Below are 24,085 nucleotides of genomic sequence, written 5' to 3'. Positions count from 1 at the left end.
ATAATTATTTTTTTACATTATGCTTCATGATAGCCCACACCATTTCCTTCAAGTTTTGTCAACTAAATGTTTTATATACATGGTTTAATATTTAATTTAGGATTCAATTTGATTTATATTTTTTAATATAATTTTTTTAATACGATATTCAAATTTGACAAATAATTTTTGATATTTAAAGTTAATGTTATTATTTGTGATCACATGTCAATATTTAAAAAATGAATGATACAGTGATACATAACATATCTATTGCATGCAATAAATAATTGTATGAAACGAAGCGCCATATTATTACATATCTTTTACCATATTATTTAATGTTATTTCAACATATTTTTTCATGACACATTATTTTGGTATTTTTTAACTTGAACTAAAACCTTAAACCCTATACCCTAGACTCTAAACATTTGATTTTGTACCTTGAAACCCTAAACCTAGACCATGGACCCAGGGTTCATGTTAAAAAATTACCAAAATAATATGTCAATAACATGAAAAAAGATGTTGAAATGACATTAAATAATTGGTAAAAGATATTGGATGATGTAGTGCTTTTGTTTCATACAATTCTTTCCTTATTTCATTAATAGTTAATTTGTTAACGCCATGTCAGTGTACATTTAAAATTATATAAAAATAAAAAAGGATTAATAAAGTCTGTTACACTAACACGCATCTGTCTGCTCTCTTTGGCATGCTTTTATTTTTTTTTTTAGTCTCTTATTTATTTGACGGCTGCTTTTATCAGGCTTTCTTTAATTCTTTTAGAAAATTGATACCCACGGTTGAGGTTTTGCTTGTAATCATGGAATCAAAATTCGCTGGATTAAAGGTTGATGAGGAGGAAGAAACAATTTTACGAGTACAATTCGAGTCGAATAAGGAAATAAATGTGGGGGCTTTTCGATTAGTGGGTTGCTTCCTAATAGCTAGTATTATTCACTTTCTAGCAATGAAAAGTACTATGGCAAACTTATGGCATCCGGTTTGGGGTGTTCAGATTCGGGATATGGGGGAGAAAAGGTTCTTGTTTCAATTTTTTCATATTATGGACATGGAGAGGGTCTTAAAGGGATCACCGTGGACTTTTAATAATCACTTGTTGGTGCTATACAAGTTGCAATGGAGGGAGGATCCACTAAAATTCCCTTTAATTTTTACACCTTTTGGGGTACATATTTATTATGTTCCTGTTGGTTTTTTCTCTGAAAATCTGGCAACGCAATTGGGTAATTTCATAGGGAACTTTAGAGAATATGATGGTTCAAATCTGGGAAAAGAAAATCGAAATTTTATAAAAATAAGAGTCCAAATTAGTATACGGCGTCCTTTGAAGAGAAAGAAGTAGATATTTTTTTACGAAAAATGCTCATATGTCAGATTTAAGTATGAAAGATTGTCACTTTTCTGTTTTTATTGTGGTCGTTTGGGCCATAGTGATTCTTTTTGTGAAGCAAAAATGGCATTATGAGTGGAAATTGCTGAAATGGGTTAGGACTTATTGATGCGAGCACAATCTCAAAGAGCTTTAACAATGAATATTACCTGGTTACGTGAGGAAGGAGAGGGAGAATTAGGTGGAAATAGATAGGGAAGTCAAGTATTGGGAAGCAATTCGTGGGGCATAGGAAAAAATACGAAAAATAGAAAGAATATTAATCCAGTATTGGGATTTAATTTGAAAGGGATGATGTCTACTTTGCGTCAAAGGGAAGAAAATCCATTTGTTGGACAGCTTCATACTGCAATGGAACATGATCTAGAAGATGGTGTATTAATTGGAGAGAAGGGTAAAAAGAGAGCTAAGGGGTGATTAAAGTTTTGACAGCCAAGGAAGAGATAAACACTTTGGCCATAAGAAATGGAATAATGGTGGAAATTAATCATTTGCCATCAGCGACTGCCAAGAGGCAAACTGACCGGGCACAATAAAAATTTTAAGTTGGAATGTCCGTGGTTTGGCGAGCCCACGAACAGTTCGAAGACTTCGGTATTTGCTGAAGTTATATAATCCCCAAATAGTCTTCTTAATGGAGACAAAAATTAATAGGAGTCAGATGGAAAGAGTTCAAAGAAGTTGTGGTTTTCCTAACGGAATTGATGTTGAATCGATTGGATCTAGAGGTAGATTATGTTTGGCATGGTGTGGGGATACTAATATTATGCTCCAAAGTTTTTCAAAATGACGTATTGATGTGGTAATAGAAGATGCTGATGAAGATAACAAATAGAGATTTATTGGTTTTTATGGATCTCCTTATACGCAGGATAGAGATGAATTGTGGAATCTTTTGAGACATTTGCGCAATGCTGTGGAGCTTCCATGGATGGTATGTATGGACTTCAATAAAATTTTGTATGGATTCAAAAAAAAAAAAAAAAAGGAGACTTACCTTGAGATGAGGGACGAATAGAAGTGTTTCGTAAGGTGTTGGGGGATTGTAATTTGATGGATGTGGGCTATTCTGGTAATTGGTTTACTTGGGAGAGAGAAAATTTGCCAAAAATAAACATTCAAGAATGCTTAGATAGGGGAGTGGCTACTGATGAATGGATTTCTTTATTTTTTGAGTCTCAAATTCAACATCTTCCTCATTCCTTTTTAGACTATTGCCCACTGTTCATTATTACAAAACGTGAAGACAATTGGAAAATTAATAGGAGTTTCAAATTTGAAGCTTAGTGGGTTTTGGAGGAATCATTTATTGAAGAGGTTCAAAATATTTGGAAAAATTTCACAGGAGATCTACTGAGTTAAAAAGTGTTAAGAGAGGTTTGGAGAGATGGGCTAATCAAATTCCATACAACATGAAAGAGAAGAAGGAGGTGTTATATTTTAAATTGGTAAACTTGCTGGAAGCTGAAAGGAATGATGAAAATTTGGCAGAACTCATTGACACAAAGATTCAACTTAATTTTGAGATCGAAAAGGATGAGCATTATTGGGAACAGAGGGCGCGAGTTAATTGGCTAAAATTCGGGGATATAAATACTACATTTTTTCATAAACAGGTGACATAGAGACAAAAGAGGGATTTTATTCGTAAAATGTAATTTGATGATGGCAGGGAAACGGTTGAAATTTGAGAAACAAAAGTAATTGCCAGATCGTATTTTCAGTTGTTTTCTGCTAGGACAAGGGGAAATTATGATCATATTTTGTCAGGAATTGATCGTTGCATTTCAGATGAAGACAATTCTAAGCTAAAGGCGAGTTACATTAAGAAGGATATCCGAGAGACATTAGCAAAATTGGGTCCTATAAAAGCACCAGGAGAGGATGGATTCCCGGTGTTATTCTATTAGAAGTGTTGGGCAATTATCGGAGAAGATATTACATCATTGTGCTTTAATCTACTGAATAGAGGTATGGATATTAGTTCGATCAATAAAACAAATATTGTCCTAATTCGAAAAATTTCAGATCCTTCAAATATTACTCAATTTAGACCAATTAGTTTATGTAATGCGCTCTACAAATTGATGGCTAAAACCATTGCTAATCATCTCCGGCTTGTGATTGATAAATGTATTGATTTAGCACAAAGTACTTTTTATGCCTGAGAGATTGATTTTTGATAATGTTTTACTAGCCTATGAAATTCTGCACACCTTAAGCACAAGAAGGTAGAGAAAAAAAGACTCATGGTGGTGAAATTGGATATGAGTAAAGTGTACGACAGGGTTAAATAAAACTTTATGGAAGAAATAATGAAGAAAATGGGATTTGATTCAGAATGGGTTGACTCCCTAATGAACTGCGTAACTACAGTTTCATATTCAATGGTCTTCAATGGTCATATTGGAGAAACTTTTATCCGTTTTAGATGACTAAGACAGGGTGATCCTTTGAGCCCGTTTTATTTTTATTTTGTGGATAAGGTCTCTCTAGTTTTATGAGGCTAGCAATGACAGGAAGAAAAATTAGAGGAGTTAAGGCAAGTAAAAGTCATCCGTATGTTTCACATCTTCTATTTGCGGACGATTGTATTCTATTTGTATTCTATTTAAGGACGCTACTAAAAGAGGGGTTCATTCATTGAAGCAGATTCTACATGAATATGTGATCTGTTCTGGTTAAAGTATCAACTCTACTTAGTCTAGCACAAATACGCAGGAGGGGGAAAGAAGAACAACAATCAGTGTGCTTGAGGTACATAGCTCAAATGATCCATCTTGGATTACCCAATATAGTGGGAATAAGAAAGAAATCATTTTTTCAATTTCTAAAAGATATATTAAAGAAACGACTTGATAACTGGAGTATAAAACACCTTTCTCAAGGAGGGAATGAGGTATTCATAAAGGCTGTTCTCCAATCCATTCTAACCTATTCTATGACTTGTTTCTTACTTCCTAAGTCTTTATGTGCTGAATTGGAGGGAATAATTACAAAATTCTAGTGGCAGAAAAGTCGAGGTAGAAAGGGAATTCATTGGTGTGCCTGGAAGGACATTTGCTCTTTAAAAGAATATGGGGGTCTTGGTTTATGAAATCTCGACAAATTCAATATTGCATTATTAGCTAAACAATGTTGGTGTCTTATTAACTTTCCAAATTTTTTGTTAGTCTGAGTTTTGAAAGCTAAATATTATCCGAATTCAAATTTTTTAAATGCTCAATTAGGAAACCTACCTTCGCTTACCTGGAAGAGCGTCTGGCCAGCAAAAAGACTTTTAGAGAAAGGTTTATGCAGGAGGGTTGGTACAGGGGATCGAATTTCTGTTTGGAATGATCTTTGGATTTAGGGTGATGAAGCAGACAAGTTATAGAATCAAAACAGCAACGAGAATATCCAGTTAATGTCGGACTTGATTGAGGGAGCAAATAGAACTTGGAAAACATGTTTACTTGTTAATACCTTTACTGCGAATATTGCTCGGAAAATTATGCAGATCCCTTTGGCGAGGATAGTACACGATGATCTTCAAGTATGGAGAGGAGAATCGCCCGGCAATTTCTCAGTTAAAAGTGCCTATAAACTATTACAAGAGGCTACTTTGGATCCTAGTAATAACATTATACATGTTGAAACTAAAGTTTTTTACAGAAAACAATGGAATTTATACATCCCTTCGAAAGTTAAAATTACAGTTTGAAAAATCTCATGGAATTATATTCTTACTTTTACTAATCTTAAGCATAAAAGAATGGTTGTTGAAGCTCGGTATCCCAGGTGCCGTTAATACGAGGAAGATAGTAACCGTGTATTCGGCAGTGTCCTGCAACGGTGGAAGTATGGAGGTACTTAAATTTTTCCTGGACACTTGGTAATGGCGTTTAACGTATATGGGAGTGGCTTACCTGGGTTTTTAATCAAGGGGCTAGTGAATAGTGTTGCCTCTTTTGCTGCAGGCTTTGGTTAATCTAGGCAAATAGAAATAGGTTAATATATAAAAGCAAAAATACGGCGAGTAGAGACATCTCGAAACAAATCTCCAATTACATTTCCGAGTTGAAAGGAATAAATGAGAAGACACTCATCTTAAAAGAAGACAGAGGTCCTAAACACGGTGATAGGAGAACGAGGGTGGCTATTTACTTTGATGCAGTTTTTGATCAACAAGCCTTCAGATTTGCTTCGGGACTGGTAGTACAAGATGTGAGGGGCGAAATCTTGGCGTCTAAGTCGGTTATCCACTCCGATGTTGCATCTCCATTTGTGGCGGAGGCACATGCAGAGTTACAAGCCACATGATTAGGGATTTCTGTGGGATTTAATGTTTTGGAAATAGTGGGTGATTCAAGAACTGTAATAAAGAAATGCCAAAATACAGACTGTGACAGATTGATTATCGGGGCACTTATCAAGGATATCCAAAGCACAAAGATTCATTTTCAAGAGATTAGGTTTCATTTTATTTCAAAGTCAGAGAGCACATATTATTGCAAAAGAGGCATTAAAAAAAGGAGGAGGCCATTACCTGTTGGATGGTATTCCAAGCTATGTCCGTCGTGCAATGGAGAAGAAAAGGCCAAGATTTCCAGATTGAAAAAAGGGAAAAGGCTCTTTTGGAAAAGGTAGCAGAAGGCTAAAAGATTTTGTTGAGATATGCTATCATCAATAGCGGTGACGGTGATGTGAAAAGACGCTGCTTTATGGAGTCTAGTTGTTGCTGTCAACTGGAAATGATAGGAGTAGGTTTTCTTTTTCTGTTTTGTTTTATTTCATTTATTTTAAAACTTTATGGGCGAATTTGTTGTGCAACAAGGCCTATTTCTTTATCATTTTTTTATTAGGCCTGCTTTGTTGGACTCGAGTCCAATTATGCAGAAAGTTTTATTTCTTTAGATTTTATGAATTTAATAAAAATCCAGTCGATTTATTAAAAAATATTATATAAAAATATTTATATATTTAAATTTTCTAAAAATATTAGAAATTAAAAATTATTTATTTTATCTAAGTTAGGATTAGGGTTATGGTTAAAAGTATACATCTTATAAAAAAATAAAATATATAGAAAATTGAAACCTATAAAACACTACAAAAAGGGAATATACACTGTTGATTAGAGGTGATCATGGGTCGTATTAAGTCTAAACAAAATTTAGGTTTGTTTGTTAGGCCCAGACTCAACTCAAAAATGCTAAAATTTGGGCCCAATTTGGCCAACTCATATTAAAATTTTTTATTATATTATTTTTTACATACTTTTTAAATATATATACATAATACATCAAAATACTAAAAATATTAAAATAAATATTTTGAACAATTTAATAATAAATTTTAAAAATATGTATACTTAAATAATATTAAAATAAATACAACTTAACAATAAAATGTCTCTAAAATAATAACAAAATTAACAATAAAACAAGTGTTATATAATATCTAAACAATAACAACAAAACAATGGCAAGATAATAATGGAATTGTAGCAAAATATGGAAAAAACAACAAGGCTCAGGCTAAAAATGTATTACACAAGGCCTGACCCGTTTTTAAAACGAATATTATTTTTTGTCCAAGCCCATTTTTTCAGCCAACATTTTTTGTCTAAACCCTTTCACTTTTTAGGCGGACCTTCGAGTAGAGTCGAATGACTCGGCCTACGAACAAGTCTACTGTAGATATACCCATCTTTATTTATTTACTTTTGGTTGGGTAAGAAAAAAAAGGGAGCAGGAGAGAAATTAAAGAATTTTTTAAAATATTTATATGAATTTTTGTGTTAAGATTTTCATATATGTATATTATGTTTGTGTAATTTTTATTTTATTCCATCTTTATTTATTTTCTCTTATCTCATTTCGGCACATATTTTTGTATTGTTTGTTATTTTAATTTAATTTTATAAATTCATTCACTTTAAATATTAAAATTCTTATTATTTAATATAATACACTTTAATTTTATAATTAAATAAATAAAAATCAATACCCCAGCATTAGGGGTTGATGAATGCTTGTATATATAAATTCAAAACAAAATTATTTTATGGACCCTTGTATATATAAATTCAAAACAAAATTATTTTATGGACCCTTCTCATTACATCATCCACTATTATTTTTCAATTATTTAATATTTTTAATAAATTTTCATGTTATTGATACATAATTTTAGTAAATATTTTACTCTGAATCCTGAATTCGAAACTTTAAATGTTGAACCTTGAACCTTGAATCTAGAATCTTGAACCATAAACTCGAACCCTAATAGTTCACGTTTAGATTCGAGATTTAGAGTTTGGGGTTTAAAGTTTTAAATTTTGAATTCAGGGTTCATAATTTATGATTTAGATTTAGGGTTTAAGGTTATTGGTTCGAGATTTAGAGTATATGGTAAAAAAAATTACTAAAATTATATATTAATGATATGGAATGTCATCAAATAATTAAAAAGGGACAGTGAATGATATAGTAGGAAGTGTCAATAAAATAATTTCTCAATATTTCGATATTGATGGCGTTAACTACTGGTAAATTCTAATACACAATTAATATTGGTCAACTTAGGTTAATTTTTGTTTTCTAAATTTTAAATTTTTTAGAAATTTTGAAAAAATTGTTTTCTTTTAATTTTAAGTTATTTTTAGTTTTTAATGATTTTTGGATTTTTAATTTTTTTAAAAAGGTACAATTGGTTAGATTTTAATCAAGCCAAATTAGAATTAAGAAAAGTATATATATATAATTAATAGGAAATATTGCAAGCCATGATTTGATTTGATTACATAACTAAATAATTAGTTGTGATTAAGACCTGTTTAATTAAAAATAATTATTGAAGGGGGAAAACTACAGTTTTGGACTTGGGAATTTTATGAAGTTCTACAGCGTCATCTCTCTTCCCATGGTGGAGGAGCTGCCCATTGATTGTAGCCCCACACCTATTATTATTCGGCTCCACTTTTCGATTTGACATTTCTTTTCATTTTTTTATGCCTTTTACTTATAATTAAGATATTATATATACCGTCAATAATTTATATTATACAAAATTTAATCTCATATAATATTATTATATTTATTAACAAAAATCATTTTAGAATGGTGTGTTGGTATGATAATTAAGGTGTTCACTGTCCTAAGTGTAATTTGGGTTTAATAGTTGTGTTGTTATTAGAGCTTTGCACTCTTTGTAATTCACAAAAAGAAAAAAATTATCTATTAGCCATTAAATTTATATTATTTGTCAAATCATCAAAAATTGATAGAAAATTCAACTTTGCTGATGTGGTATACACGTAGATATCATGGTAGCAATTAAATAATTTTTTAAATATAAAAATTTAAAATATACAAATTATTAAAAATTATAAAAAATATTTATTTGCTAAGGTAGCATAGATATGGACTTTCACGTGCATGTCATATCAACAAAGTTAATAAAGGGTATTTTTTGATCATATTGGGGTGTTTTGACAAACAATATAAATTTAAGGACTAAAAGTACATTAAAGGTCAAATTTTGCTATTAATCCATGTACCTTTTCTAAATTGTGCATTTAGTATTTCTACTTTAATTTGAAATTTTAATCTGGACTCAATAGTAGCAATTAAATATGTTTGGTTAAATTATGTTTTTACTCTTGTATTATCTGAAAAGTTGTAGATTTAGACCATGTTTCTAAATTGGGTCATTCTTAGTAGCTATATATATATATTAATTTCAAAATTTTAGTCTTAATGCAAACAACCATTATTAAATCTATTAATTAAAATTTTGTGTGAATAATACGTAAAAATAACAAAACAAATATAGTATTACACATGCGATAATATATTTGACACATCAAATTTAAAACTTATAAAAAGTAAATTAATGAATTTAATAATTATTATTTGATTAGAACTAAAATTTTAAATTCTAAAAATATAATAATTAAAAATAATAAAATTAAAATATAAATATTAAATCTATAACTTACACAAAATATAACGTGTAACTTAAAATCCTAAACCCCAAATTCGACGAATATTAAAAAGTATTAATTCTTTAAAGAATATAATTTTCTTTGAGGATTACATTCCCTCAAATCCGGGAAAGTGATTTATCTGGGTAATGTTGGGAGGCATTTGGTATTCCACGCCATATTGACTTTTCCTGAAAATGTAATTTTCAATTAACAAATACTTTTCTTTAAATATGGTTTTTACAGTAATATGATTTTTATATATTATTAGAAAGTGGAGACAAAGTTCACTTTTTTCTTATTTATTTATATTCATTATTTTATGGAATGTCTTTTTAGGGATAGATTTTAAAATTACATAAATTTTAATTTAATTTAATGTGTAAATTGTTATAGGAATTTTAATTTAACGTAATTATATATATATAATTTTAATTATAGTTTAAATATATATATAGAAATTTTATTTTCGATTCAATTGCACGCATTTAAAAAAATACGTTAATTTATTTATATATTAGATAAATATAATTATTTGTGTGTGCGATATGCAAATATAAAATAACTATATGTTGATGATTATGTTAGCGATTTTTGAAAATTAGATCAAATGAAAATTCTGCATACAAAATCAAAATTATGTATAATATTACACATTTGATCAAAATTTATAAATAATTTTAACAGTCAATTCTTAAAAATATTTAATATTGATTATATAATAATTTTGAAATAAATGTATTTTTATTTCAAATAAAAAAATCAATATTATTATAAAAGGTTCAAGTTAAATTGCACATTTATTAATAAATGGAGTTTTTTGTTTTCTTCTTTTTATTATTTTTGAATTCATTATTACGTTTTAAAATAAGAGAATAAACACATTTCATCGTGCTCGAACTCATGAGTTCTTACACTAATAATAATGATAATGCCAAGTAAGTTAAGATTCAATTAACTTCATTATTACATTTTAATAAAGTATTTAGCGCATCAAACATATAAATCAAAATTTCTTCTAAATGTTTTTAAGAATCATATTCTTTTAGAATATTGAGATGAAAGCATTTTCAAACATAATTTTAATTAATCATACATTAAGTTTGAGGAAAATTTATTAAATTATTTAATTTTAAATAAAATGAAAAAGAAAACTTTTAAACATTTATGCATCATCCTTTTTTTTGGTTATGAATAAAAGACTTTTATTTCTCTTTTTGTTATTTTGTTGGCCAATTATCTTTTGTTATTCTTTCAAAACTTAAATAGTTTAATTTATTTTTTAAAATAAAATTATAATATTTTTAACAATTTTATTATAAATTTTAATAATATTTATTATTTTAACACAATATTTAAAATTACTCACAGCCTTACATAACCCACGCATTTTAATTTTCAATGAATATTTCCATAGCTAAATACATAATCAGCAAATAATTAAAAGAAGGAAAATAGTAAATAGAAGTTTCTATGGGTAAGCTTTAAGTCTAAAAAGTAAAAATTTTCTGCATCAAAGTTTTCTACTGCAGTTGTAATCGTAATTGTTACTAATATTATATTTTTTAAGTTGTTTATTATTTACTATGCGTATGTATGGATATATATATAAATTTGTTCCATTTTCCCCATTTTCTTTATTCATCATCAGATTCTTCACTGATAGGTCACAAAAACCTGTAGAAGATCCAATCAATGCTAACTTCTTTGTAAACTTTCTCTATCAAAGTTAGGGTTTTTCTCATATTTCAAGCTCTCCTTTTTAACCCTTCAATTTCCTTCCGAAATTGCTTACTAAAAGTCCCACTCTTTTATCTTCTCAAAGGTTTCAGTTTGTTAGGGTTTATTGGGTTCGAGCCAGGGTTAAGTTCTTGCTTTTGAGGTCAGATCAGGGCTCAAATTTGTTTTTTTATGTTCCTCTTTTCTTTTCTTTTTTCGGGTAGGATTTTGGAGTCTGTTGGTAGCTGTTTGATTTATTGACTTTCGGGATTGAATTTGTTGATTTAAGGTGGCTTAGATTGGGTTTTGGTGTGCCACATGTAGGATTATTGAAACTAGGTTAAATTTTAGAGGGTTCCCATTTTAAGAATTCGGGGGTTTTATGTCATAATAGAGAAAAAAAAGTGAACTTATTTTTCTGGGTATGGTTTTGATTTGGTGGCTTTTAATGTATAACCGTTAAGGGGTCCTCTGCTTTTCGTTGTAGAGGATCCCTATTTGAAAATTTCATGTATTTTAAGTTATCAATCTCGGAAAGGTCAGGTGCAACTTAGCAAGTACTTCCAATTGCTTGAATTTAGTGCTTCTGTGGTGAGAAAAGGAGGGAAAAAAATCAAGTGGGAAAATTGTTGTATTTGTATTTATCATCTCTGAAAAATTGTGGAGGAGATGTTCGGTTCTGGTCCAGATACCGGCCATGGCAATAGTGGAGTTTCAGGGCCACTTTTGATTCCAATGCGGTTCGTTTGGCCTTATGGGGGAAGAAGGGTGTTTCTTAGTGGCTCCTTTACTAGGTGAGAGGCTGATTTTTGTTTTCTCCATCACTTCCTAGACTTAATTGTTAGATTTATTTTATTTTAAGGTTTCCATTAATTTAGGTTGGGCATTGCAATTGATTGTTTCATGTTGTGCACAGGTGGTTAGAGCATATACCTATGTCTCCAATGGAGGGTTGCCCTACTGTATTCCAAGTTATTTGTAGCTTAAGTCCTGGATATCATCAGGTTATTTGTGTTTTTATGATTATTATCTGTACTTTATTTGTGTTTTGATGGGGAAGTGTTAGTGAACAATTTGATTACCATTTTAGCTGCATGCCAAGTCACCAGTAGCCAAAGTGCTATAAGTATGGATGGCATTCTCCCAACACTTATATGATATTCTTTTGTCCTTTTGTCCAGCCTATTTTATATGGAAGGATTGTGCTTGTCGCTTAAATAGCTCTTGTGCTTCTTTATAATATGCGTTGAGATTTTGTTATCAAATGTAACCATTCCGTAATGATTTATCTTTGAAATATTTTGAGCAATGAATCCAAGAGTAGAGAATGCATGTCCATATCTGGTATCACGTGGATGTATGTATAGTCCTGACTCTGAAATGCAAACATATTCCTAAATTGGACACTTATATTAAGGTTTTATTTCCTTTTACTGGCAGTTTAAGTTCTTTGTTGATGGTGAATGGCGGCACGACGAGCACCAGCCCTTTGTAAACGATAATTATGGTATAGTTAACACCATCTTTATAGCTAGGGAACCAAATTTGGTTGCTCCTAGTTTTAGTACTGAGACCCCGGGCAGATCCAACATGGATGTTGATGATGCTTTTGTTAGTTCGGTATGCTTCTTTTTGAACACTTGAATCTTATTCTCCAATGATTTTTACCTGAGTCCTTTATTCACTTGTGTTTTAGCAGTCCTTTTTAAGGTGCTCTTTGCAAAGGGATCAAGCCTTTGCTAGAGTTTAAGTGGATAAGCACTTATGTTCATTTTTGGGGTGACTTGTAGGAACCAGTTACAACAGTATCGGATGCTGATTTAGAGGTCTCTCGTAATCGTGTATCTGCTTTCTTGTCTAGACACACTGCATATGAGTTGCTTGCGGAGTCAGGCAAGGTTTGAATATGGATTACCATTCTCTGCGAGCTGTTTATGTGTCAACTTATTCTGGTGCCTTGAGGCTGGTTCTATCTGACTCTGGCCGCTGTTGCAGGTTATTGCCTTGGATGTTAATATAGCTGTGAAGCAAGCATTCCATATTCTGTATGAACAGGTGAATCTCATTTCTAAACTCAGGAACATGCAGAAAGGCAAGATATGCACAATCACTCCTCATAAAAGCCCCACTTCATGTATTTCCTGATTTTTGGCATCTGTCATCTAGAGAGAAGATAACCTTGTATTGCATTTGTTTTATTTTTTGTTTTTCCCTTTTACTGCCTCCTCTTTTTATGTTTTAACTTTATGCATCCTATTTGAAGTAATTCTTCCGTCTGTAGTTTCTTCTTCTTCTTCTTCTTCCTCTTTATTTTTTTATATATCAATTTCTTTTTGTTTAGACTTTTTCCTTGCTACAAGCATGTGCAATTTATCTAGGCTTTAATCTTCACCTTGCTGATTTTGAGTTCAAATATCATCTTTGTTGATTTATACAACTTTCAGGGAATTCCTGTGGCTCCTCTCTGGGATTCTTGCAAGGGCCAATTTGTTGGAGTTCTTAGTGCATTGGACTTCATTCTTATCTTAAGAGAGGTGAGCTTGGAAGAAAAATTATGGTTTTGTTCAAATTCTATCTAAGCTGTGATAAGTTTATGTTTAAGGAAATATTTATCTGTGTTTGGAATAAAAAGTTGCAACTTCAGTAAAGCCGAGGCCCTTTTAGAGACCCAAAAATTTGTGAATTAGGGAAGTGAACTTTCATGGAATAAATTGTGGCTGTTACTTTAATGGGACTTTTGGCCTGGAAACTAACCATGCTTCTTTTATGCTGACTTAGAGGTTCATGGTTGTCAAGAGAGAGAAAGAGAAAGAGATGATTAGGAAAGGAACACTGGAGTATGCCTAACAATGGGTAGCCTTCTGGTACTTGTACTAAGAGGTTAAACATAAATAATACAGTTAGTGTATGCCTGCTTACTTAATACACCCTATAAGAGTGATGGCTAAGAGCTTGTATGTATCTGTCTGATAGATGATAGTTTGAAAAACAATTTGAAGTTGTTCTTCATTTTAAAAATATTGGTTAACTTTTAAATATTTAGCTATTTAATAATGATTACAAGTTCTGTGAGTAAACAACTCTTTTGGTTCTCTGTGGCTAACTGTATGTCTCAAAACTGTAAAACAATAGTTAACATAACATATTTGTATAGTTGTATTAATGAGGCGTTCTTAAATTTTCTCATACATGATACAAGTTGAGATGTGGAAATGTATGTTAATTTTTCCTTATATGCAACAATGTTCCTTGAGTATGTTTAACATATTTAATCCTTTGAAGGACAGCTTGGAAATCATGGTTCAAATTTGACTGAGGAAGAACTAGAGACACACACAATATCAGCTTGGAAGGAGGGAAAGGTGTATCTTGGCAGACAGATTGATGGCAATGCTAGGTCATATCCTAGATGTCTTGTTCAAGTAAGTGCTTCAATTTCTGGGATTATCTAGCATCTCTATTTCATCAGTCATGTCTCAGCCTCTGATTTGACTCACTACTGACTTCATGCTCTGTGTGTTAAACGAAACTGTTAAAGTTCATCTAATGTTTTTGACTAGAATGATGAGTTGTAACTATTGAGATTATAAGGATGAGTTGTTTTGACCATATGATCTTGAACCTAGAGTTTTTACTAGAGTTGTTAAAGTTCATCTAATGATGAGTTGTTACTAGAGTTTTCTTGAACCTATCATGAAATAGAGAATGATTTCTTAGTCTTCATTGCTATTCTAGATTTTGGAAGGATGATTATTTGGAATCTCTCAATACTGAGGTTATTCAATCTTGATGCCTCTCCCAAATTTAGAATAGAATAAATACCTTTCCTTTTAAGCTCTCAGAGTCTTTCTTTCATGGCCCATGCTTATAAACAATCTTCATAGTACTTTCATAGCCCATGCAATCATGCCTTCAGTCAAACTTGCTTGTTTAAGTTAGGTAATATATACTTCTTTTGCTAATATTTGATCAGTGTCGGACTTCACTGAAGTTGAAGCTACCTTTCATAAGGTTTGGCCTACCTTTGCATCAGTTCTGTAACATTTATGACCATTGTTTGTAGGCTGGGCCATATGATTCTTTGAAGGATGTTGCTCTGAAGATTTTGAAAAGTAAGGTAGCTACTGTTCCTATCATGCATTCTACATCACGGGATGGTTCATTTCAACAGCTGCTACATCTTGGCACCTTGTCTGAAATACTAAAATGTAAGCTTTTCCGTCTGTCGTTGAAGATACTTGATTTCTTTCTCGTTTGATGAGGGCACATGAGGTCTCACTAACCAGAACCTTATTTTCAGGTATTTGCAGACATTTTAAGCATTCTGCTAGCTCCTTGCCTATCCTTCAACAACCAATTTGTTCAATTCCGTTGGGAACTTGGGTACCGAACATTGGGGAACCAAATGGTCGGCCATTGGCAATGCTGCGACCAAATGCCACTCTTGGTGCTGCCTTATCATTGTTAATTCAAGGTAACACTTAGCTTTTGTGCCACTCTTTGCATAAGCTGTACTGTTCTTTCACCATTGTCTATTTGCCTTTCCCACCTTTCTTCTTGTTAATCATCTCATGATTTTACACCTTATTTTGCAGCTGAGGTAAGTTCGATACCAATAGTGGATGAGAATGACTCGTTGCTTGACATATATTCACGAAGGTAATGCCTTTTCTTATCATCAAATGAAAATTGACAGAAGAGGTTGTAGGATGCCAGATTTAATTATTTTTATTCCGTAACTAAAGTTCTTTTCTGTTTGTTTGCTTGACAGTGATATAACTGCTTTGGCTAAGGATAAAGCTTATGCACAAATTCATCTTGATGAAATGAGTGTTCATCAGGTAATTGTGAAATTTCGTTTATTTGCATCTATTATGTTAAATGCAAGTAGCAAAAAGGCTTTTCTTACTAGCCAAAATTTCCATGCCCTTAAAACAAAAATAGTGATGCTCGACTCTTGCAGGCCTTGCAACTGGGTCAAGATGCAAATTTTTTCAATGGACAAAGATGTCAGATGTGTCTAGGATCGGATACTTTGCACAAAGTGATGGAGCGGCTGGCAAATCCAGGTATCATTTTTAGTATCATTTATATATTTATATTTTCATATAATGCAGCTAGTTCTCTTATGGTTATTTCGACAATGTGATTTACTCTATTGCTTTGTTGCCTGTGTGGTCTGGCAGGGGTTAGGAGACTCGTGATTGTGGAAGCCGGCACCAAGCGTGTAGAAGGAATAGTTTCGTTGAGTGATGTCTTTAGGTTCTTGCTTGGTGTTTAGCTCAAAAAACCCTAGGGTCACTACATTGGACATCGTGGAATATCCATTAATGCCATCTACTTTGGTTTTCCTCATCCATCCATCCATCTTTCCTATGGTGTCTTCTTATCTGTTACTCTTTACAGTCTTTTGATTGGCAGGGCTTCTTCACTCTGAGCCCAATCCTTTTTTTTCTTTCTTCTTTAGGATAGAAAGTTTCAAAAAGCAAGAAGTGAATTTGTAAATTGTGAGAAGTCAAAAATTTTCCCTTTCATTTTAACTCAACCATGCTGCCAAAACCGCAGCTTTCATGTCTATGCTAACAGAAAAGATTGAAACCCCAAAGTGAGGGAAAGAAAAAAAATAGTGAAAGGGGGGGGGGGGAGGAACTGAATGGTGGTGGTACCCTGTGTTGTTGTTGAGATGTAGCTAAAAAGTGGGGAGTTGCTTTTAGCTTTCTGATCTCCTTTGCATCTATACAGTCTTCCCTGAAAACATTCAACATCTAAGGTAATGGTTGCATTTTCATGTTTATGTTGGTTCAGGGCCATTTCTGTTCTTGATAATTTTGGATAAATACAATTACAAAATAGTTAAAAATGATGCAAAACGTTAAACCTGAATAAATTTAAGTAAATTGTCAACTTATCCATTTCATCAAATATATATCAATTATATAAAACCTTGTAACAAGATGAAAAAAGTAAAAGTAGAACAATGTCCAGATATATCGATTATCAGGTGAAATAAGCATGTGAAATTTCATTCCTTTAAAGTTTGGCTGAATCATCAGTCTTGCATTTTATCCAAATTGCTAGCTTAAGATCATTTAGAAGATACGTAATTAATCTTATCCCTAAATGCCTACTCTTAATATTTCGTCTTCTAAGCTAAGAATCATCTTTCCTATTGATAAAAGAAAAATAAGCAATATATTAAACGGTAAAATACACTATAGTCACCCAATTATTAGTAATTATTTTTAGTTATCCAATTATAAAACATTATAAAATTATCATTTAATTATTTGGTTTTAATTTTTGTTTGGTAAACAGAGTTTTAGGTCTTTTTAACTGATGGGTCCAATGTATAAAATTGTTGAGCTAAAACATTCAAAATAAAAAATTGGTCACAACTAAAAGTATGTGAAATGACATATTTAATCATGTTTGTTTAAAATTACTTAATAAATATATACTATTTGAAATATGTTACTTAGCAAATTTATTCAGAGTGTAATATAATTATCATTAATTTATAAACATCACATCATCAGTTTTGACCCTTTTTTTACCGTTATTACCACTGTTCATCATCTTATTCCTCTCCACACCACTCCTGCTTCCACCATTCGTCTTCTTCCTTTGCGCCCTACTTCTAGCCATCGCACTGGACTCAGCTCCGAGGGGAGGGATGAACTAAGTGGAAGGTTTAGTGACTCAAATCCAGGGGCTATCAAGCACTGCTTCTGATGTTTTAATGCTGCTTTTGACGAACTCAGTGGAAGGTTTAGTGACTCGCTTCATGTCGAGTCGACTCGCTTGTTACCTTTTCTTGACCAACTTGCCCATTACAAGCACTCTCTCGATTAACTCTATTTCTTGTGAATTATTTTTAATTTGTCTCTTCACAAAAATAAATAAATAAATAAAGACTAGGTTATTCTACGTGAAATTTTGTTTTTCTTTTGTGATCTCTTGGTCTTTTTTAGAATTTGCCATTTGGTTGCTGAGAAATAAAAAATAAAAAAAAATTATTTTAATGTTTAGGATGAAAAATAATTGTTAAGAATTTCATTAATGGTTGAACATTAAAGCATGCACTGCTGGTCTGGTTACAAAAGAGCAAGCTAGTTCATATGTGCTAATTATTGCTTAGATCATGGATTTTCGAGCATATTCGACTGGCTTCTCATAAGTGTATATAACTCTTTCTTTGAATCAAATTATATGTTAAGATTATTGAATCCCCTGCTTGTTTCATATTGGTACTGTTGATGTTGATCTCAACATGACTGCTAGATATATATGTTTGTAAGAGTTCAAGGACCAAATTTTATGGTTAAGGGTTCATTGAGTTTGATTAGGTTTTGAAGATCATATAGTGTTGTTAGAATCATATCGAATAATCAATTAAGGATGAGATTTAAGTCAATTTCGAATATAACCCACATAAATAAGCTTTTTAACCTTCTTTTTTTAAGTTCATACATGTGTATATCTATGAAAAATTACACTCTCATATCCATGTCTAAAGAAGATGTATTACACAAGAAAATGAAGAATCAAAATACAACAGAGATTAAAACCTTCTGCACTGAGGACAAACATAAGTAATAACCATTATTATGGTGGTGCTTCATTTTAATTTTTGCAGATGCAACAAATGTAATGAGATGATATAGCTACCATAATGAAATCAAGCAAGAAGTCAGTCTTGGGAAAGCTCTAGTTCACCAAAACTTTTTAACTTTTGATTTCATGGCATATACAATCAAATTACTTCACCTTTCCTACCTTGCATTTTTCATTACTCACAAATGCTTCAACTTCTAATATCTAAAGTCCATCAAACAAAGTGAAGAATGAAGTCATGGCAGTATAATATGAATAAATTTATTCACATTCACAAGTGTCAATCTTTACACTATCTCTGAAACATTTCAGATCAAGATTGACTCGTTAGATCGTAAGATAAGATCCAGAAATAAGGTGGAAGTTGATATATCTGCAGAAAAGCCCTTACTCACCATTTCTGTAAGAAGTTCAGTTGCCTTCGAGGTATAGCTGTTTCGAAGAAATCCCCGGATCGTTGCATTATAACAGCAGCTATTAGGTAAACAATCATTGTCTCTCATGCTCCTAAACAACTGGTATGCTTCATCAGGCAATCCCTCTCTACAGAACCCGTTAATCAATATAGAGTATGTATAAACATTGGGTTTTAAACCATTGACTAACAGTTCATGAAATAACTCCTTTCCAGCTTCAATATTCCCAGCTTTGCACAAGGCATCAATTAAGATACTATAAGAGATGATATCAACTTCCAATCTACTCTTCTGCATTGCTCGAAAAAGTTTCAATGCCTCTTCAAGTTTACCCCTTTTGCATAAACCATCCAACAAAATCGAACATGTTGCTAGATCTGGAACTGGCCCAGAAGCAAGCAACGTCCTCAAAAGTTTACATGCAGTAGAAACTCTCCCTAATTGACACATACCTTGCATAAGAGTGTTGTATGTCACTATATCAGGGATTTGTCCATTTTGAGTTATTTCATCAAAGAGTTCCATTGCTTCATCCAACCTCTTAGCTTTGCAATATCCGTTGATCATAATGTTGTAACTACGTATGTTAGGTGCACAACCCTTCTCAATCATCAACTGAAATACTCTTTTAGCTTTATCCATTTGCTTTTGCAAGCAAAGGCCGTCTATTATTGAACTATAGGTAACAACATCAGGCTCAATGCCTTGCTTTATCATTGTGTCAACAATATCTTTAGCTTTAGAAAGCATCCCTTCTTTGTAACATGCATCGATGCATATATTGTACGTGATAACATTAGGCTCAATGCCATGCTTTCTCATTGTGTCAACGATTTCTACAGCTTCTGAAATCATCCCCTCCTTGCAACGTGCATCGATCAATATATTATATGTGTAGATATCAAGTGAAATATTGTTATCCACCATCTCATTCAAAAGCCTTGTTGTCTTCTTATGCTCACCCAAATTACTCATAGCGTGAATTAAGCAATTGTAAGTAAAGATATCTGGTCTAATGCCCTTAACCTTCACTTCGGAGAAGAGATTGAGAGCCTCATTTAGTAACTCGTTTTTACAAAGACAGTCAATGACTGTGCTATATGCTACAACATTGGGTTCAAAACCTCTTTCTTCCATCATCCTTAGAAACCAAATAGCTTGATCGGTATTCCCGGTCTTACACAATCCATTAAGTATGGTAGTGTAAATAATTAAATCAGGCTCATACCCTTTTTCGATAATTTCATCAAACAAAGTGACAGCCTGAGAAATCTTACTTTGATTACAAAGTCCATTAATCAAAGTGGAAAAAGTTACAACATCGGGTCCAACACCTAACTTGAGCATTTTCCCCAAAACAGAAAACCCACAATCAATTTGACCTAATCGACAAAAGCAATTGATCAAGATGCTCAAAGTATACACATCAGGGGAAACTCTGAAGAATTCCATCTGCTTACACATAGACACAGCAACGGCATAACGTTTCATTCGAACAATGGCTCCTAATAATTTGTTGAATTCCACAACAGAAGGCATTGGGTACTTGTGAATCATCTTATTAAACAAAAACAAAGCATCATCAACATTATCCAAACTATCATACTTTTTTGGCTTTCCCCTCGCAGGCATGAAATTCTTACTTAAAGCATTGATGTGGGTAGCAACAGTTTTAAAAGAACAAGAAGAGTGGAAATTAGAAGGATTCCTTCCACCATTAACAATTGAACGGGAAATTAAGGAAGAACAAAGCTTACCCATATCTTGAATCGAAGCAAAATGGAAAAGCAAGTGCTACGAGCTTCAGACGAAACCACGAATGGCAAGCTTATGTCCTCAGTATTGGAGAAGTGATGTTTTGGGCCGAAAACTTTTGAAATGAGAAGCTACTAGAAAGATTCTCTTAATATGAGAAAATGTTAGTTTCCTCTGAGTTGGGCTGATGAATTCAAACTGAGTTCACCATGTTCAGCGCTTCGGCCTAAAACTTGATTCTTGCAGGCAGAGCAAAGCTCGTCTTAGCTAAAACTTATAAAATCGACAAAAGATTTTCACTTCATTTATATATTACAACTGGTTTTCTTAATATATTTTTATTTAAGTGTTATTAAAAAAATTAACACTCGTAATTATAATAAAACAAATTATATTTAAAATTTAAAATATCATTACAAACATGCTTCAATTAGGAACAAAATCCAAAATTTATGGAGAAAACTTGAATTCACGACACAGTAAAACTTTAACGTCGCGGATTCCTTCCATCTTGACATAAGACTTGAAATTTTTTTTAACGAAAGTGAAATTTTCTATTTCTCATATTATTACCCCAAAGATTACGGAAGATGCAGTTTTGAATATCACTTAAAAAGTAAATCTCATACAATCGCATACTTCTTGTCTTATAATTGAAAACAATAGCATCTCGTCCATATCATTTTTTGCATTTTCTTATTAAGAGTACCGATCTGTTGCATGATGTTATAATTATTTAAATGCATCCCATAATTTAATAATTTATCTAACTAAAAATTCACTCCTGTTTCATATTTTACAATTGACATAATAATAATTTTAATCTTTAAATATTTACAAATTATGTTAATTTCATCTTGATTCTAAAAGTATAATCTTTAACATTTACATATTTTTTCTTTTGCAGTTTTTTTTGTGATATTGAAGGTTTATTTTAAAAGAACGAGAAAAAATGAAAACTGTTATCTTAGATTTTTCAATTTTTTTTTTTTATATTTTCAATCAAATTTAGTTGATAAATTTATTTTTTTACCTTTTTAGGTGAAAGAAAGTCGCAAAGAAAAATAAAAGTGAAAAAAAGACCAAATTACAAAATATGTAAATGTTGAGGGTCAAATTTTTTAGAATCAAGACTAAATTGACACAATATATAATTGTTGAGAGTTAAAAGCTGCTACTGTCAGCTAACTGGTGACAAAAAAAAGATAAAATTGAATAATTAAATAATCATTTTATAAATTTTCATAGATAACTGAAAAAAACAAAAAAAAAAACCACTACTAATATAGTTGATATATAGAAAGAAGAAAATGAAAACAGTGGCCTGCTTTCTTTCTGGAATTATATTTACTTGGGCTAGAAAATGGAAAAGAAAAACAAAAACAAATCTCATCTATCTACAGAATTGCCGAAACCCAATTTTCTAAATGAAGTCTGAAACATAAAGAGATCCAAATTCATTTTGGGCTTTACTGGGTTTGGTTACGTCTCTGACTCGACCTAGGGTAATGACTGTTCTCCTTCCTTGAGCTATAAAAACCTCAAGTTGGCATGTCTTTCTTCCTTTTCAGCTCTGCCGCCTCCCACAAGCTTTGAGGTTTTTTTAGGTTGCTCTTGGAACATTTAGCAGCCAACCAAAAATGGTCTGTTCAAGATCTTTTTGTTTTTGTTCTTTTCTTGTTTTGCTATGTTTTTCTTTTAATAATAATGTTTGATTTAAACTTGGCATTATTATTAGGTTCTCCAAAACGATATCGATTTGTTGAATCCTCCAGCAGAGCTTGAGAAGAAGAAGCACAAACTCAAACGTCTTGTCCAGTCTCCAAATTCTTTCTTCATGGTAATTCATTAAACCCCCTTTTGATCTATATTTGATCTTTTCATATAAATTTCTTGGGGATTCACACTGTTTATTTACTCTTTTTGGTTTCATATGGTAAAAAAAAGGATGTCAAATGCCAAGGCTGTTTCAACATGTAAGTTAACATATTATCTGAATTTACCATTGAATCTTAAAAAGAAAAAACGGTTCATACTCATTGAATCATGCATGAAAAACTCATTTTCATCATTGCAAATTCTTGTGTTTGGCAGAACAACAGTGTTTAGCCACTCTCAAACAGTGGTGGTATGTGGTAATTGTCAGACTGTTCTTTGTCAACCAACAGGAGGAAGAGCTAGACTCACCGAGGGATGCTCTTTCAGGAAGAAGGGTGATTGATCTCATATTTTGCTATTTTATGATTCACAAAAACAAAAGAAAGTAATCTTTGGATCAAATATGGGAATCATATGAGTAATCTTTTTCATGTGTTTCAGTTATGACATGTTTGAAGTTTATTTTTGTAGTAAGTTGGTACTTGATGATGGTATTAATCAATTATGGATTGTCTTTGTAGTGGACAAAGTTTATTTTTTTTTATGCTATGAGTATTTGGAGTAATTTCTGATGGTTCATTTGCCATTGTTGGAGATATATATATGCATTTTTGTTGGAGATATTTTATCTCAAATCATATGGTATTTTGTGTAATATGTGTAATATATGTTGCTTAGTAGCATCCAAATTTTGGAATATAGAAATTTGGTATAATTTTGAATTTCATCCTTAATACTTTAGGGGAACTAAGATGATAGTCTTCTTAACTGAACTTGTTAGAATATGCTTGTATTTTTCATAAACTGAGAAGATGGTTTTGAGGGTAAATTTTAACAGTTGATTTTTGTTAACTTATTGTGTATATATATTTTAATTATTGATTGTTGTTTTTTACATGTAAAATGTGGTTTACTAATATTATTCAATTGGATTATTTTTCAATCTTTTAAGATAAAAGAATAAATTCTTGACAAATTAAAGAGATAAATTTTTAAATGGAGGGTTCTCTTAATTCGATGTAAAGTAAAGTGGTTTTACTTCTATATTTTTTATATAATTAATATTTTAATAATTCAATAATTATATTTTATGTTCAAGTATGTTTTATATATAAAAAATTTAGCAATATAAACTATTTTTAAATTTAATATAATAAAAATATTAGAAAATTATGAGAAGATGTGAAATCATTGTAGTTTTATACTAGTAAAATAAATTTCTCTTAATTTAATATTTTAAACAAATACAAAAATAGTATGTTAAAACTGATGTTTAAAACATGACAGATATATTTATTTAAGATTTTAAGGTATTTATTAATTTTATTTCAA

At 31.5% G+C, this 24,085-nt stretch overlaps 3 protein-coding genes and 1 long non-coding RNA gene across 5 annotated transcripts; 2 read left to right on the top strand and 2 right to left on the bottom strand.

Moving 5' to 3' along the window:
• Positions 1-4,628: 4,628 nt before the first annotated feature.
• LOC108469790 (uncharacterized) lies at positions 4,629-6,176 on the bottom strand. 2 transcript variants are annotated; one of them, XR_001869198.2, is made up of 4 exons: positions 5,931-6,176; positions 5,311-5,714; positions 4,868-5,228; positions 4,629-4,742 (listed from the first exon to the last, which is right to left on the bottom strand). It is a non-coding gene; the product is annotated as an uncharacterized LOC108469790 (long non-coding RNA). The 2 variants fall into 2 exon arrangements; XR_008286897.1 differs by having other exon boundaries at positions 4,629-4,728.
• Positions 6,177-10,938: 4,762 nt separating this feature from the next.
• On the top strand, positions 10,939-16,960 carry LOC108469789 (sucrose nonfermenting 4-like protein). The gene is made up of 13 exons (XM_017770833.2): positions 10,939-11,884; positions 12,007-12,094; positions 12,531-12,710; positions 12,881-12,988; positions 13,086-13,145; positions 13,535-13,624; positions 14,378-14,512; positions 15,154-15,298; positions 15,391-15,564; positions 15,686-15,749; positions 15,862-15,931; positions 16,054-16,159; positions 16,277-16,960. Exons 1-13 carry the CDS (start codon positions 11,760-11,762, stop codon positions 16,369-16,371), a joined length of 1,440 nt encoding a protein of 479 aa, XP_017626322.1. The 5' UTR covers positions 10,939-11,759; the 3' UTR covers positions 16,372-16,960.
• Positions 16,961-18,801: 1,841 nt separating this feature from the next.
• On the bottom strand, positions 18,802-21,282 carry LOC108469788 (pentatricopeptide repeat-containing protein At1g12300, mitochondrial-like). The gene has a single exon (XM_017770831.2). The coding sequence runs from the start codon at positions 20,879-20,881 to the stop codon at positions 19,013-19,015; it is 1,869 nt and encodes a 622-aa protein (XP_017626320.1). The 5' UTR covers positions 20,882-21,282; the 3' UTR covers positions 18,802-19,012.
• Positions 21,283-22,368: 1,086 nt separating this feature from the next.
• Positions 22,369-23,318, top strand: LOC108468046 (40S ribosomal protein S27-2). The gene is made up of 4 exons (XM_017768897.2): positions 22,369-22,518; positions 22,614-22,715; positions 22,823-22,851; positions 22,970-23,318. The coding sequence occupies exons 1-4, from the start codon at positions 22,516-22,518 to the stop codon at positions 23,094-23,096; spliced, it is 261 nt and encodes an 86-aa protein (XP_017624386.1). The 5' UTR covers positions 22,369-22,515; the 3' UTR covers positions 23,097-23,318.
• The last annotated feature ends 767 nt before the right edge of the window (positions 23,319-24,085 follow it).

The sequence above is a fragment of the Gossypium arboreum genome, chromosome 8 (assembly GCF_025698485.1).
Source record: "Gossypium arboreum isolate Shixiya-1 chromosome 8, ASM2569848v2, whole genome shotgun sequence".
In the NCBI taxonomy this organism is placed as follows: Eukaryota; Viridiplantae; Streptophyta; class Magnoliopsida; order Malvales; family Malvaceae; genus Gossypium; species Gossypium arboreum.
The sequence above is the reverse complement of the archived record's forward strand: the minus strand, read 5'-3'. Positions and strand labels throughout refer to the sequence as shown.